Source organism: Globicephala melas, chromosome 2 (assembly GCF_963455315.2).
Source record: "Globicephala melas chromosome 2, mGloMel1.2, whole genome shotgun sequence".
In the NCBI taxonomy this organism is placed as follows: domain Eukaryota; kingdom Metazoa; phylum Chordata; class Mammalia; order Artiodactyla; family Delphinidae; genus Globicephala; species Globicephala melas.
The window spans coordinates 13985292-14002571 of NC_083315.2; the positions used below are offsets into that span (position 1 = coordinate 13985292).

The 17280-nt window shown below is 43.0% G+C and overlaps 1 protein-coding gene across 2 annotated transcripts in view; it reads left to right on the forward strand.

The window, feature by feature from the left end:
- The first annotated feature begins 10927 nt into the window (after positions 1-10927).
- The window catches only part of NEBL (nebulette), a 339860-nt gene continuing 333507 nt past the window's right edge, over positions 10928-17280 (forward strand). For both annotated transcript variants that reach the window (XM_060293069.1, XM_030837122.2), the window contains exons 1-2: positions 10928-11136; positions 12388-12482. In XM_060293069.1, the coding sequence (XP_060149052.1) occupies positions 11068-11136; positions 12388-12482 (164 nt within the window). In that variant the 5' untranslated portion in view covers positions 10928-11067. The remainder of the gene's footprint in view (positions 11137-12387; positions 12483-17280) is intronic.

Here is a 17280-nt window from a genome sequence, read left to right on the forward strand (position 1 = left end):
AAACAGTATGGAGGTTCCTCAAAAAACTAAAAATAGATTTGGCGTATGATCCAGCAATCCCACTCATGGGCATATATCCTGACAAAATTATAATTCAAAAAGATACATGCCACCCCTATGTTCATAGCAGCACAATTCACAGTAGCCAAGACATGAAACAACCTAAATGTACATCAGCAGGTGAATGGATATGGAAGATATGGTACTTATATACAATGGAATACTACTCAGCCATAAAAAAGAACAAAATAATGCAATTTGCAGCAATATGGATGAAACTAGAGATTATCATACTAACTGAAGTAAGTCAGAAGGAGAAAAATACTATATGATATTACTTATATGTGGAATCTAAAATCTGACATAAATGAACTTTTATGAAACAAACAGACTCACAGACACAGAAAACAGACTTCTGGTTACCAAGGGGGAGGGGAAGTGGGAGAGGGATGGAGTGGGAATTTAGGGATAGCGGATGCAGACTATTATATATAGAATGGATAAGGGAACCCTCTTACACTGTTGGTGGGAATGTAAATTGATACAGCCACTGTGGAGAACAGTATGGAGGTTCCTTAAAAAACTACAAATAGAACTACCATATGACCCAGCAATCCCACTACTGGGCATATACCCTGAGAAAACCATAATTCAAAAAGAGTCACGTACCAAAATGTTCATTGCAGCTCTATTTACAATAGCCCGGAGATGGAAACAACCTAAGTGTCCATCATCGGATGAATGGATAAAGAAGATGTGGCACATATATACAATGGAATATTACTCAGCCATAAAAAGAAACGAAATTGAGCTATTTGTAATGAGGTGGATAGGCCTAGAGTCTGTCATACAGAGTGAAGTAAGTCAGAAAGAGAGAGACAAATACCGTATGCTAACACATATATATGGAATTTAAGAAAAAAAAATGTCATGAAGAACCTAGGGGTGAAACAGGAATAAAGACACAGACTTACTAGAGAATGGACTTGAGGATATGGGGAGGGGGGAGGGTAAACTGTGACAAAGCGAGAGAGAGGCATGGACATATATACACTACCAAACGTAAGGTAGATAGCTAGTGGGAAGCAGCCGTATAGCACAGGGAGATCAGCTCGGTGCTTTGTGACCACCTGGAGGGGTGGGATAGGGAGGGTGGGAGGGAGGGAGACGTAAGCGGGAAGAGATATGGGAGCATATGTATATATATAACTGATTCATTTTGTTGTGAAGCTGAAACTAACATACCATTGTAAAACAATTATACTCCCAAAAAAAAAAAAAAAAAGAGTGAGGGAAGAACCTATGGGGGGAAATCAGGCCTTATGTTAAGGATATGTTAGATGCCAATTAGATATCCAGTGTAGATGTTACATAGATTACAATATATATGAGCCTGGCATTCAATAGAGAAGGTTGGGATGAAAATGTAAATTTGTGTGTCATCGTGTATAAATAGTAATTAAAGCCATATCCCTAGATGAGATTGTAGGGGAGCTAAAGCTTTACCTGTTCCCTCTTAGGTTCTCTAGCTGGACCTGAGAAGTAAGTTGACATACAACAGGTTAACAGGAGAAAAGCATAGAGATTTTATTTAATAATTTTTACATGTACATGGGGGTCCTCATAGAAAAATGAAGACCCAAAGTGGCTAGGCTTAAGTGCTTTTATACTAGTGGCCTATTTTGGGGTGGCATGTCCTGAACCCCTCCAAGATCATTTGAAGAGAATAAATGTTTGAGGACTGAGCTCTGAGAAAACACAACATGTAGACACCAGCAAGAGGAGGAAGATGTAGGAAAAGGAGACTGAGCAGGAGCGGTTTGCAAGGAAGAAGGCAAACCAGGAGAATGTGGAGTTCCAGAATCCAGGCAAAGATGGTGTTTCAGGGAGAGAGTAGCCATAATGCCACATTCTTCGGAGACACTCAATAAGATAAGGAATGGTAATGCATCATTGGATTTGTTGATATAAAACTCACTGGTGGGCTTCCCTGGTGGCGCAGTGGTAGAGAATCCGCCTGCCAATGCAGGGGACACGGGTTCGAGCCCTGGTCTGGGAAGATCCCACATGCCGCAGAACAACTAGGCCTGTGAGCCACAACTACTGAGCCTGCGCGTCTGGCGCCTGTGCTCCGCAACAAGAGAGGTGGCGATAGTGAGAGGCCCGTGCACCGCGATGAAGAGTGACCCCCACTTGCTGCAACTAGAGAAAGCCCTCGCACAGAAATGAAGACCCAACACAGCCATAAATAATTAAATAAATTAAATTTAAAACTCAAAAAAAAAAAAACACAACAAAGTTCTACTGTATAGCACATGGAACTATATTCTGTGATAAATCATAATGGGAAAGAATATTAAAAAAAGAATGTATATGTATTGAATATTAGTGAATGACTGCTGTACAGGAGAAATTAACACAGCATTTAAATCAACTATACTTTAATAAACAAAAAAAAGACACTGTAAGTTTGTTTCTGAAGCTTATCTCAGTAATCTCTTTGGATGAAGATCAGGTGCCCCATGACCTGCAACCAGGTAATTATGTATACTGGAAAAGACATCATTTAAAGGACTATCTCCAGCCTAGATGGAGGGACCCTTATCAGTTACTCTTAACTAGCTCATACACAGTGAAACTTAAGGGAATTGACTCTTGAATTAATTTTCATTTACAAAGGGCCCCTGCACTGGACTGGGCTATAGAGAGGACTGATGACCTCAAAATCACCATTAGACAACGCTCAAATAGAGGAGAAACTACCAGACCAGGATGAGAAGATGACATCTGAAGCAGACGGCTGACCCAAGATGCTGGACCAAGACTTTATACCCATTACTTTGATAATTCCTCACACCTTTGCTTATGAACCAAATATATTTCTTTCTCAGGCACAATCTTATGCAGAGTTTAAAATTAATCCAGTTGTTGGGTTTGTGTTCAGTTATCTGTATCCAGTACTTGTGGGTTACCTTGGTGGATTTCTTCACCCCGAGGCTCTTATTGGATGGCCCTTAGGAAATTTATTCTAGAAGAAAGAAATTATAGTTCTGTTCAGGCCACTATTGGTATTATTAGGTGGGATCCCCTCACCTGGTCAATTAATAATACCTGCTCTGACCCTGGCCATAAATATGAACTTTCTTTTGGGGTTCACTCAAGCTCATTCTGTTGGGAACGATTAAACCATACTAAGGATAGCCAGCCTAGGAACACTAGGAAATTGGGCTGGGTGCCTTATGAGCAAGGCCAATATATAATTTTCCTTAAAGATAAGGACTGGTACAGAACAGACTAAGTCAGATGACCTGGGAATACACTGAGCTGCACCTAATGGAAGTTCTTGGCTTAAATTCTTACTCATGACCTTACTAACACTGCTGGATATACTGTTTGTATTTTGTCTGTTTTACAAAATTGTTGCTTTTTGCATTACCAGATGTGGGACTGAGCCTTTGATAAAATGATGACCAGGCGACTTGAGCCAGTTGACCAGATATTTAGTTCTATATGAGATCAATGACTGTAATAGTGTAACTTTAGATATCGGAAGAAGCAACAAGAGGGAATTTTTTTTCCTGGACCATAACAGACTAGTAAGACAGGTGGTCCAGAGACTTTTGGCTGCTGTTAACAGGGCCTAGTCCCGTGAGAGCACATTGAGTGGCCCACCAATGAAATCCTCGCCTGACCTAGGAGTGAGCATTCCAGCACCATAGGATGAAATGGTCATGAAATGCCTTCCAAGCCAGGGTCGAATTTAAGACCATGAGGGTGCCTTGCCAGATAAAAATTGTTACTTGCCATCTGCCTCTACAAGGATGAGGTCACTAGCCACTGCAGTTGCTGACCTTCAACACACCCTGAAAGGAGTTCAGGGCGGAGATCAGGAATGAGGCCCTCTGTGCTCTGGGAAAAACTGGCAGAACAGGTCTTCAGATAGTTAGATATTTTCAGAAGATTTTATGAGCCCCAATTCTTGCATCTTCTCATATCTATAAAAACACTAAAATCTTTAACAGAGACATCTGCTCCTTGTGACTAGCAGCTAGCCTCTGCCAAAATGCGTGCTTGACTGCACATACCCCCATCACTAAAGTCATATACAATACTGACCTCTTCGGAGCAGTTCTTCAGAGCTATCTTAGAGGCTGTTTCCTGGGCTATAGTCCTCATTGTTGCACCAAATAAAACTTAACTCACAACTCTCACATTGTGCATTTTTTTCAGTCGACAAAGGAATTTAAAAAACCACTTTTTTTTCTATCACTATTTTTATTGGGCCAGAAGAACATTTGTGTTGATCTAATTTGCAATTAATTAATTATTTCACTGGCAGAAAGCAACCTTTTAATTTTATTTTATTGAGCTATAATTGACCTATTAGTTTCAGGTGTATAGCATAATGATTCGACATTTGTATATATTGTGAAATGTTCAGCACAATAAGACTAGTTAACATTTGGCACCGTACATAGTTACAAAAATTTTTTGTAAAAAAAAATTTGTGATGAGATCTATTAAGATCTACTCTCTTAGAAACTTTTAAATGTGCAATACAGCATTATTAACTAGTCAAAATGCTGTACATTACATCCTCATGACTTATTTATTTTATAAATGGAAGTTTGTACCTTCTGACTACCTTCACCCATTTTGCCCATCTCCTGAGAACTTGATCTAGTTCTTAATTGACTATAAGTCATGCTGAGGTAATATATTAGTTATCTCGGGCTGCCATAACAAAATACCATACAGGTATTATAAAAATACCATACCATACACCATAAGTGGGTGGGTTAAACAATAGAAATTAATTTTCTCACAGTTCATGGAGTCCTTCCATGACTTGTATGATGATAAGACTTCTTAGAAGGTTGTTATAGAACCATCCAGGGTGGATATGATAAATTGCTAAGCTAAGGCAGTGGCAGTGAGGATGGTAACAGATCCATCAACTCTTTTGGAGGTAAAGTTGACAGGATTGGGTACCTGGACAGGGTTGCTTAGGAAGAGAGGAAGGGATTTGGGTTGATTTTTAGGGTTCTGGCTGGGAAGATGAGGATGTTACTCATCGAGTTACTCTAAGGAGGAGGAGAGGAAGATGGAGAGAAATATGCTGACTTTTTGAGAAACCCAGAATATTTCTATCTATGTGAGAAATTAAATGGAGAAGTGAGGCAATTATCTGAAGACTTCCAGTAAAATAAGTCTTTTAATTAGGATGGGGGAGAGAGAATGAAGGCATGTTGTGCTCTTAACTACTTTGCTTTAGGATCTTTCCATTGGAGACAACAATGATGGAGCATCACAGCCATCTTGACTTCCAGCTGCTTCTTTTAGCAGTCCTGGAACTCAGTGTGGTCCTAAAGACAGAACAGAATTCACACATAGAGGGTATATTCGTTTCTTATTGCTGTAGTAACAACATAAATTTAGTGGCTAAAAGCAACATAAATTTAGTGGCTAAAAACAACATAAATTTACTGTCTGACGGTTATGAAGGTCAGAGGTCCTAAAATCAACATGTCGACAGGGCTGTGTTCCTTCTGGGGGAGAGAATCTGCTTCCTTGCCTTTTCCAGCTTCTATAGGCTACCTACATTCTTTGCCTTGTGGTTCCTTCCTCTGTCTTCCAGGCCAGCAGGATCTTCAAATCTCTCTCTGTCTGACATCTGCTTCCATTGTCACATCTCCTGTTCTGACTCAGACCTACCTGCCTCCCTCTTATAAAGATGCTTGTAATTACATTGGCCCACAGGGATAATCTAGGATTATCTCTCCATCTTAAGATCCTTACCTCAATCACATCCGCAAAGTTCCTTTTGCCATGTAAGGTGATGTATTCACAGGTTCTGAGTACTAGGATGTGGACGTTGTCTTCGGAGGGCCTTTGTTTTGCCTACCACAGAGGGTCTGTCTTGTCCTTCATCTGGGGGAGGCTCAGTTCCGTGAGGACCAGAACAAGATGTTGCTGCTCCCCCAGCTTTTCTTTTCCCTCTTTCCAGATCTTAAAATGTTTTGTGGCAAACTTACAATTATGAGTTGATATCTACAAATGTTTTTGTTAAATTGGAGATTTGGTGGGCCTTATCTTGAAGAGATGTGTCATCTATCAAGAAATAATTCCACAATATATGTAAGTCAAGTCATTATGTGGTACACCCTAAACTGTCTGTCAATTATTATCTCTCAATAATACTGGAAAAAAAGAGAAAAAAATCATCATTATTTGAAGTTTGTTGCTATGCTATGTTAGGAGGGGATATTAAAGTGATATAAAAATTTCAGCATGAGTGTAAAAGCATAATAATACCATCCCTGAAATAGGAACGAATAGGCTAATTACCCTAAACCCCTCATTTTAGGGGTGCTCATATACTTGGGGGAGTGGCACTAGCCAGTTCCTACTCCTGGTAAGAAGCGTAGTGTGCACTTCCTTCAGATAGCATTTTCTGACTTCCCAGCTGAATTACAAGTTCCTCCTCTGTTCTGCCACAGTGTCTGGGGGCAGGGTTTTACCATAGAGCATTCATCACATTGTATTGTAATTCATTGCTTCCTTATCTGTCCCACTAGATTTTATCATAAGCAGAGATCATGCCTTATTCTCCGTTGCATCCCCTTGTACCTAACATCTTGCCTACCAATACTTTTACATTGAATGGATGAATGAAAATTAGTAATTGTTTCTATAACAGCTTCTGAATCTTAAATTTCCATTAATGTTTTTATTTTACATTTCTCATTGACTTGTGGTGGTTCTGTAAGGGTAAATGAGGTAATTTCTCTAAAGTAAGTGCATGAGATCTTTGGAAAGATGTGTCATTAGGCTAAGGCTCATATACAGCTATCAAATGAAATTGTGAGCTAAAATTTATCATTTTCTTTTAGTTTCACCTACCAAAGTGTTGGCTTGGAAAAGTTGCCTCTATGGTGAATTTGAGCCAGCTGAAAAAATGTACACAATTTTACACAATGTCTGACAAATACAGGGCACATAATAAAACTTTGTGTAATGAGAGAATGAATCATTTATTAATTAGTAATGAGACAGATGCTTTACTACACTTCTAACATGTATTATAGAAAAAAAAAATAGCCCATACTGAATCTTGTATGGAAATCCATTAGTTTCTTTTTGGTGTGATGAAGTGGAAAGCATTTCTCTTCAGTTCCTATTATTGGTGTATCAGTCGGCTTTTGCTGCAGTAATGAACAACCCCCCCCCCCCCAAATTTCAGTGGCTCACAGAAACAATTATTTCTTACTCCCAGAGCTGTGGCTCTGCTGGGCATGACTGGGCTTACTGAATTCATTTTGGCTCTACTGTCTAGACAGGTCTTTAAATTCCTGGAGAAAAGTCAAAGAAGCAGCCACTCCCTGGGATATGCTCTTCTTACAGCCAGGTGCCAAGGCTCAAAGAGGTGGGAGAACAGAGGCAAACCATGCAAATGTTGTAAAGCTTCTGCTCTAAGTCATGACCTCTGGAATTCCATTGGCTAAGGGAAGTCACATGACCAAGCTCAGAGTTACTGCAGTGGGGAAATATACTCTGCTTACGGGAAGTGTTGCCAGGCTGGAAAGGAACAAAAAATGGTGAACCAATAATACAATCCACCACACTCTACATCCTCTGTTTGTCAAAGCCACTATTTGGCCTTTTGTAATATTAATTACTCTTCAAGGATTTTAATTTGAAGTTCCTTTTATGTAGCTTAAATAATAAGGGTAATTATAGGGACTTCAATAGGTTCTATGTAAATAGGTCTCAGAGGTAAAAGTAAATAGATTTTGGAATTTTAACTAAAGAAACATTTTAATTTTTTAAGTATTATAAATGTTTTCATAAGGGTCATGATGGTAAGTTTTTCTTTATATCTGTGGATGTCCAAGCCAGTAGAAAAGGATTTAATTAGAGATATTGGGGTATAGTAACCATAAGGACCGATTTCTTGACTAATCACGTGAAAAAGACATGAAAGGGGCAAAAGGTCTCCCCAGTGGATAATTAAATCATTCATCTGCTTGAAAGAGGAAGGCTGGACCAGATGACAGGTTTCTGCCAATTCTCTGTTTATAGTTCTTTGAATTTTGAAATAAAGAAGCCTTTAAAGACGGATGGTATTAAAACTCTTCTTACATCAGTAAAGTGGCACTAAGAAACTTAGAAGCTGGCTTAATGCAGAAAATAAAATTAGCAAGAAAAACATAGATAAGAGGAAAATATAACTTCAGTATTCACTGTTTACTTTTGAGAGAATAAAACACCATAGTTAATTCCAATTTTAATACATTTGTCTTATACTTTCTTTCAAAAAACATTTGATAAGTAGGTACTATGTGTCGGGCATTGTGATAGGTGCTGGTTGGCTAGGAAGTTATATAATTCCTAGTTAAAATATCTGATAAATCAGCTATAAATGTCACATATCACCATCATGCCTCCTTAGAACTTTTTGCTTACCGTTTAAAAAGGACAATAGGAGTTTTAGACTATCTTTTATGATCTACACTTATGAAGATCTAAGTGCTAAAAAAAAATTACTGTCTTCCAGGTGATCACATACTTTTTCCTCAGCCATTTATTTATTTATTTATTTAAATAAATATTCAATGTAGGTTCTTCCCCTTCCCCAGTTTTACTGAGGTATAATTGACAAATAAAATTGTAAGCTATTTAAAGTGTACAATGTAATGATTTGATGTACATATATATTGTGAAAGGAACCCCCCTATGGAGTTAACACATCCACCACTGCTCATATTTTCCCTTTTTTTGAATGAGAACATGTAAGTTCTCTCTTAGCAAATTTCAGGTATACAACACCATGTTAACTATAGTCACCATGTTATATATAAGATCCTCAGACCTTATTCATCTTATAACTGAATGTCTGTACCCATTTACCAACCTCTCCCTATTTCACTGCACAGCCCCTGGCAACCACTTTTTACTCTATGTTCCACTTTTTCCCTTTAAGATTCCACGTGTAAGTGACACCATGCAGTATTTGCCTGGCTTGTTTCACTTAGCATAAAATCCTCCACTTTCACCCATGGTCTTAAGCATTTCTAATTAGCTCTTGGGGTGTTTTTAAACAACTAATCATCTCTGACAGCACATTACTGTTTTATTTGCTTTTGTGGTGGGCTTGTGAGCCAGGCAAAGAGTGGTTCAAAGGCTGCTGCATTGGTGGATGGACCTCTTTTAAGAAATGATCTCTTTGGAAAAGTCAAACAGCACAGCCTCATGATGAATGTTATTTCATCAGTGCAGCCTGCCTGAAGAGCTCAGAAATCAGTAGTTTTCTTTTTTCATGAAAGGCTGCAGCTATGATTTTTTTAAAAAAACGACTCATATTTGTTACAGTAGTGCTATGTGGCATTACTGAGTCTTAATCTGTGTGCTAGCAACGGAATGTGTTTGCTTATTTGTTACAACCGGCCAATGATAATCCTCGCTGACACTTCCGCAGCGTTTACCAAGAGCCAGGCCGGTTGAAACACTTCAGAACTGCTGACTCATATAATCCTCACACTAGGAGAGCAGGAGCTGTTTTGTAGCGCTATGTTATCCCCATTTTGCAGATGTGAAAATTGAGGCATAGAGAGGCTATGCACGAAGTATGTCATGTGCACAAAGTCACATGACAGTAAGGGCAGCGCTGGGCTTTGAACCCAGGCCGCGTAGCTCCATTTTGCTGCTTTTACAAAGCAAGTCCAGTAACCTTATTAAAACCAAAAACCGATTCCTACTCCGTTTGGTATCCTCCCCTCAGCCTTCAGCTTGATTTTCTGGCCCTTCCGGTTAGGACCATGAGTTTGTAATTGCTTCCCTTCATGGAGGTGAAGAACTTTTCCTAGACCCTGTGGTGTTTAATTGCAAAAATTTACAGTGTTTACACACACACACACACACACACACACACACACACACAGCAAAACCAATGATGACCGTTTAGTTAATCAGGAAGGGCTTGATTCGGGCCTAAAATGACCAGTCGTTCTCCAAGAACAGATACAAAAAGTGCAGTCGTGAGGAGCCAGTGAGAGACGTCTCTTCCCATCCAGGGTCCGAGCACTTCGCGCAGGCACACGGGGAACGCTTTCTCTGGGAGGAGGCCCGTGGGAGCGGCGCGGCACAGCCCGGGGCGCCGCGGGTACGTGAGTCTCCGGGTTCCCCGCGTGTCTCCAGGCTCCCAGGCCCCAGCGCGTCGCTGCGCGCGCCCGGACCAGCCTCCGCCCGGGGACGGGGCGCTGCGCAGGCGTTGGTGCGCCGCTGCCTGCGACCCGGGGTCCGGGAGGAGGAGGGCGGGCGCACCCCCGCCCCGCGCTCCCCGCGCGACCTTTTGGTACCGGGAATGTCAGTCTGCCTGGGAGGGGGGCTGCACCGGCCGGCGCAGGAGACAGGAGGAAGGGCGGCAGTGAGGGCGCGGGTTTGAGCCCTTCTAGCCCCGCGTCCTCTCACCCCCACCGCTCCCTCCCTCCGCCGCCGCCGCCCACCTGGCCGCCCCCGCTGCGGCAGCGGCGCGAGGCTAGCTTCCAGGCCTCCGGGTCGCAGCCCGCGCGGTCTGCGGAGCTTTCCTTGTGTCTGCCCTCCCCCTTCCCCCGCTTCGCCCGCCCTCCCCGGGGCCCAACGTGCTCGTTCCCTGTCACTTCGGTCGGGGCGCGCCGGTGGGTTTGGCCTGCGCCGCGGCGGCGAGGCGGGGGAGCGAGTGAGCGCGAGGGGCGGGAGCGAGTGCCTGTGTGAGTCACCGGTACCTGGAGCGCGAGCGACGCAGAGAGAGCGGCGCGGAGCCCGAGCCGGAGCCGAGCCCGAGAGCGCCGCCGTCCCCCGGCGCCAGGCCCCGCCGCGAACCCACCCGCGCCCCCGCCGCCTCCCCGCGCGCCGCGCGGCCCGCTCGCCCCGGGCCCCGCGCCGACGCCAGACCCCGGCGCCCGGCCCGCGCCGCCCTCCCGCCTGCCCGGAGGCGGTGCGGGGCTCGCCGGGGGATGTCACAGCGGCTCCTCGGAGCCCCCAGCCGTCGTTGCTTCCGCCCAGCCGCCGCCCCCGGGAACCGCGACAATGAACCCCCAGTGCGCCCGCTGCGGGAAAGTCGTGTATCCCACGGAGAAAGTCAACTGCCTGGATAAGGTGAGCGAGGAGGCGCCGGGCTGCACCTGCTCGGAGAAGTTTTGGCATCTGGGATGGAAAGAGAAGAGTGGGTCTGTGCGTGTGTGTGCGCGTCTGTGTGTCTTGGCCCCGGGTGAGGGCACGCGAAGCAAGACGCCCGCAGGAGGGCCAGAGAGCACGCTTGGCGATCGTGATGTTGGAACCGGGAGAGGCTTTTGTCGGGGTGCGGGCGGCGGCAGAGCGGCTGCGGAGGGCGCCTGGAGGTGCGCGGCCCGGGCTGGGCCCCCAGGGGCAGTTCGGCCAACCGCTCGCCTCCCACCTCCGCTGCGACCCCTCACTGCCCCGCACGCCCACCTCAGGGATCCGCCCGGATCGCCACCTCACCCCCGCCCCAGCGCCTCGCGTGAGGGCGGCGAGGTGGAGAGGCGGATAGTAATTAACATGTCGTGGGGCGGCCGTTGCCGCATTGCTAAGAATAAGCCCCGCCGGAGAGCCCGTGCTGAGCGCGGCGAGCCAGACCCACTGGGGGCTAATCCACCCGCTTGGGGAATTCCAGAGGAAGTGGCTCTAGACCGGCCCCTGCAGCCCTGCTTCCCTGCCCTTCCCGGGCGTGGATGGAGTTGAGCAGCCTGGGAGACAGACCCTGGCGCTAGCCTGAGCGACTGACAGTTGAACCCAGCCGGAGGCGGTCGCTGTGAAATTTGCGTGTGGTCATACAAATGCCTCATAAGAGCACGCCGTCATCCCTATAGCCATCCCAGGCAGAGTCCGCCTTTCCCGCAATTCAGTGGAAGCTGGACAGGGATGGGGGGTCCGGGGGTACTTAACATAGTGCGCCTCCGGCCACCTCGGGTTGCCTGACTTCCGGTGAGCACATGTTTATCGAGATGTTACAAACAGTGTTGTTTAGGCACTTTGAACTGGATTCGGTTTCCTTTTGAGGCCACTTCACAGGCTCCATTTCTCCATTAACCAAGCGCAGAATTCCTCTTTGGCTGCTCATAGAAGTGTAATATGGGTAGAGCCCGCGACATTTCTTTCATCTGAGTCTGTACGTTATGGTGGAGAGTCATTTAAAACTCCGTTTTAATAACTGTCTTCTTTGTTTACTTAACTGAAAGTCAGCAAACATCCACTGGTACCTACAGTCATTTTGTTGTAGTATTTTCAGATACGGGGACTTGTGATGCACTAAAAAAAAATGTCTTCTTTCTGTACCCATCCTGGAAAGAACTGGCATTGTACTATAATTTTAAATATTTATTTTTTCAGTATTGGCATAAAGGATGTTTCCATTGTGAAGTCTGCAAGATGGCTCTGAACATGAACAACTACAAAGGCTATGAAAAGAAGCCCTATTGTAATGCGTAAGTATTGTCAACATAGTGTGCCAGGTGTGGCACAGCAGCAGAATATGGAAGTGAGTGGATTTGCCTGTTCTGAAGAATTGACTTGCTGTGTCACCCAGGTGTGGCAGTGGCCAATTACCTGTTTATGCCCCATACTTTGGGGCCATGTAGTTTGTTGAAGTTCATTGCATTTATGTCTTTCTAACGTGCAGGGTGATTTGTGTGTGTCTTCAACCAGAAGGTTGGTTCTTGAGGTTCACAGTGTTGCAGACTTAGGGACATTTGTTAGAAGCTGCAGAACTTACACACTGAGAACACCTGGGCTCTGAAATGCATGTCAGATAGATTGGCATTTTATTCATATGTCAGTTTCCATTTTTATCATATGTTGCCATACTGCATTTTCTGCCCGAACCTCGTTGCTTAGAGAAAGGAGTCTCGCTCCTTTGGCTTTAGCTGAGACCACTCCAGAGCTGCTGGAGCTTAATAAAGGGAATCAAAGAATTGAGACCTGGGTACTTCCAGCTGGTTAGTAGTAGATCTCTTGGTGGGGATTAAAGAAGGTAAGTTTTCTTCAGTAGGCTTTTCCGTTGGCATGCTTCCAGCCTATAATACTAGTGATTAGGTAGCATTTATGCGGTGCTTACCATGTGCCAGGCCCTATTCTAAGCACTGTATGCATTACTGACTCATTTAATCATTACAGACCCTGGGACTTTGAGGAGTACTATTATTTTCCCCATTTGTCAGATGAAGAAATTGAGGCATTGAGAGGATAAGCCTCGGTAAGGGGCTCAGATCACTCCTAGAGCCTGCAAACTGTAAACATTGTTCGGTGCTTCCAAATGGCTACCTTGCCGCCCTCGGTATGTGTTTCTCCACTCTTTGAGCATCCCTCCGCCCAGATTATTTTCAGCGGTGGGCTCTTGGCACTGACTGCTGAGCCGCCTTCTTCCTGGTTCCCTTGTGGGGGCTTCTCCAGCCTGGAGGCGGCAGAGGATCCCTCGCCTTCTGGCTGGAGCATTGCCAGAGATTCATTCTCCCTGGAGTTTTGGAAACAGGTTTATTCAGGTCTCCTGGAGATGGAGGGCCCATGGTTAATTCATGCTTCACTCATGGGAGTGAGTTTTCATAGACGGTGAATTTTTGGTAAACGAATGTAATGCGCTCATACCTCTCTGATGAATAACCTAAAAAAAAAAAAGCTCTTTGTATTTCCTTCGGTCCTAGCTTAGTGCTTACAGATACACCAGAAACTTTTCAAGAAATCAGAAAATGGTGGCATTGAACAGAATTCATGATTTGGATAAGTGAAGTCCACAGGTAGCCCCAAACCATTGATGTTTTCAGCTCTCCTGTATCATGCCTCTTACTAGAATAACATGAAGCAATAAGTGAGATCCCAGTGTCGTGGTCGTCTGCTTCTCTTAAAGAGAGGTGTAGTGAGCTGGTTAAAGATCAAAGGTAGGTAGCTGTCCCTAGAAGGGAAAGGGCCCTGACAACCCATAAACAAGATGATTGTTCTTCGGTTAAAGGAAAGTGAACCATTCTTCCCGTAACTCTTCTAGCCTGTGGCCTGATTCCATCAGGCTTCATGGGCCACATCAGGATTCTTTATAGCTTCACAGCCTGAAGTTTAACTGGGTTTTACCAGTGCCTTTGGGTGGTTCTGGAGGAATTGGGAGGGGAAGAGGAAAGACAGGAAAAAGAAAAGGAGAAGACAGCAACAAATATATATGTATATGTGTATATGTATGCATAATGTGTTTATGTGTATGTATGTATACACACACACATAAACATATATGTATATATATACACACACACACAAGACACACACATATAGATAAAGCATTGAACGAGGGAGGAAAAGAGATGATAAAAATAAAAGGACAGAAAAAAGAAGTGTAACTGAAGTGGAGTCTTTGATTGCATCAGGCCACTTGAAAGTTCAATGCTTACTGCTGAGTTTCAGTTCACTCCAGTTAAAAAAGAATATCAGATTCTGCAGCAAGTCATGGACGGCTGGTTGGCCCTCTGACTTCGTAGTGAACTAGTGCCCAGAACTGTTGAGATTTGGACCCCAAAACAAAAAAACCTCTGTTTGTAGATGAGAAACATCGTGCTATGTTGTTTCATAGGTCTGAATCTTATTTTTTAATACTTTCGTTATATCTAAAGGGAATGCTTACAGGTTTTCTCTCTAAAATTTCTTATATAATTCTAGTGCTTTGTTATTAGGTTTAAGTAGAGTTTTGGGAGTAGCATCTCAGATTTTTTTTTGCTGAATGTTGAACCTGGTAGCCCACTTTATGGAGCAGAGAGACAAGGTAAGACAGAAATCCATCTTTAGTGGGTGAATGAGTAGAATCGATGGTTTAAATGTTTGATTTAGCTTTACGTTCATGTCACAACTTGATACGCTGTCTCCCAGAAAACGAGCCTAGCAAAGTTGCAGGTTCTGTCTGCTATAAAGGTTCCATGCTGGAAGGCCCCTATTCTCCACCCTTAGTTTTCCAAGGGCACAGGCTGGCATGTAAATTCACTGGTCAGCATGGATTACCCTTTGGGGATCCTGATGCCTCTGCTCTAAATCAGGTGGTGTGTGTCAATCAGCTGTTCCCTGTGATCTTGGCCAGAAGGGCTGCCATAATTTCTCTGGGTCCGTGGTGGAAAATTGATTCTCTGAAGTATACTGCGACTGAAAAATGAAACATTCTGTGTCCATATAAGGTAATATTTTATCGGCCCCTAGTTTGGCTCAGGAGTGAATACACATACATGCTTATTAAATGAAAACGACTATTCTTCCCCCACTGCAACTTTTTATTATGAAAATTTTCATATACAAAATGGTTAAAAGAATAATGCAATGAACGTCTGTATATCCTCCACTGAGATGTAACTCTTATTAACATTTTGCAGTATTTGCTTCATGTTTTTATCTAGTATATGTACAGATATATTTATTATTTTTGGACCATTTGTTAGTTTCAGGCATCAAGCTGGTTTCACGCATCAAGATATTTCATTCTTAAAAAGGACCTTATGCACGTACTAAGAATAAGGATATTTTTTTTGAAGAATCACAGAGCCAGTATCACACTTCAGAAAGTTAACAAAAATTTCACAATAACTTCTAAAATCTGGTCCATATTCACGTCTCCCTCATTGTACTAAGGATGTCTTTTATAGCTTTTTTTAAAAAAAATCCAGGATCCAATTAAGGTTCATACTTTACATTCAGTTGTTACGAAAATGGCAACTTCTGACTATTGGAGATTCAATATCACTTCTTTAATTTCTGCTGTCATTTCTGTTGTTTTACATAACCTCTTAGAGCTTTCAGGAAGAGTATTTAAGTAGCATTTCTTGTAAAAATAACATGTAATTAACTTAAACTTTAAAATAAATATTAAAATATGGTGAAAATATCTGAAAGCACAAGCAGACATTTAGGATTGTTTTAAGAAAGCATAAAAGCTTTTTATTTTAATGGATACCCAGGGGCATTTTTTTTTTAATGGAATGAAGTAGTGAGTATTTTCTTCGGTCTAAATATGTTGCTTGTTTATATTCTTGTGTGTTTAGAGAAGAAACAAGTTTCCTGTTTGACTTCATGCAAAGGAGAACATGTATAAAATATAATTTACCTAATATTTAAATTTTGATCTTTTGATAGAACGATCAAGGTATATAGTACACGCTAGATGTAAGATTAGGTATAATACACATTTAGTTCCTAATGCATCAGTGTACCCTACTAAAACATTTAAAAACAAACTGATCTGCTTGAGGACATGCCATGTTTTCATAAGCCTTTACGTTTCATCAGCAGGCAGTGGATTCTTTTGCACGTTCAGGATTTTTTTCCCATCGTGGAACTTGCAAAGAAAAGAGGACTTGGCAATATTTTTATTGCTAAGAGGTGCTGGGAAAATAACACTAGCTGATTAGACAAAAAACGGCTCATATATTTGTATGTGAGTTGGTATGCCAAGTTAAACGATAAATGTATTGCTACCCAGCAAGCCCCACAAAGAATATAAACCCTAAAGGCCATTTGTCAGATAAATAATTTAACTTATTGTAGGTGTCACAGTTGCATTTATTATGTGTTTGTAGAAAATACATCAGTTCTTAAAGTATTCTGAGCAGTATCATCACTTAGAAATAGCAGTGCCAATGACTGGCCAGTTAACGTACTGTCGCCAAACATCACGTTATTTTAAGTCAGGGGAAGGATCAGTTTATGATGCAGTCGCTTCGCGGAGCCTTGCCAGTAATTTCCCCAAATCGTCACTTTTGCAGAGATTTTTTTGGGGGGGCTGAACATTTGTCCTGAGCTGCTCACGTTAAATATCCCTTGTATCTGTGTCAAATGTATCTTCAGTTAGGGGGCTGAAAGAACACAAGTGTCTGTGCTGTAAATACGTTTAGTTATCCTTCCAAAGACACTTCCTTCTCAACAGATAGTTTCGCTTAACGTAATTTTGGATCAATTTAAAAATAAACCAGCAGGAGCCATGCTCCGTGTTTACTTTCGCTCTGCCTGTGTGAGCGTTCCGTTTTGTAAATATGTATGGACTGTCTACAGCCTGGAAGATGCCGGGCAAGGTGCTCCCGGTATGAGCCACTCAGAACGGGCAGCTCTGTTCAGCCTGCCTGCCTTGAGGGGGATTGTCTAGGCCAGCCCCCCAGTAGCTCTCACTTACCATTTCTCTGTTGGTGACTCGCCACAAGTGCCTTTACTAAGGGGTACTCAGAGGACATGGAAGGAAATTAAATTTAAACCCGAGATACTTTCCACCTCATA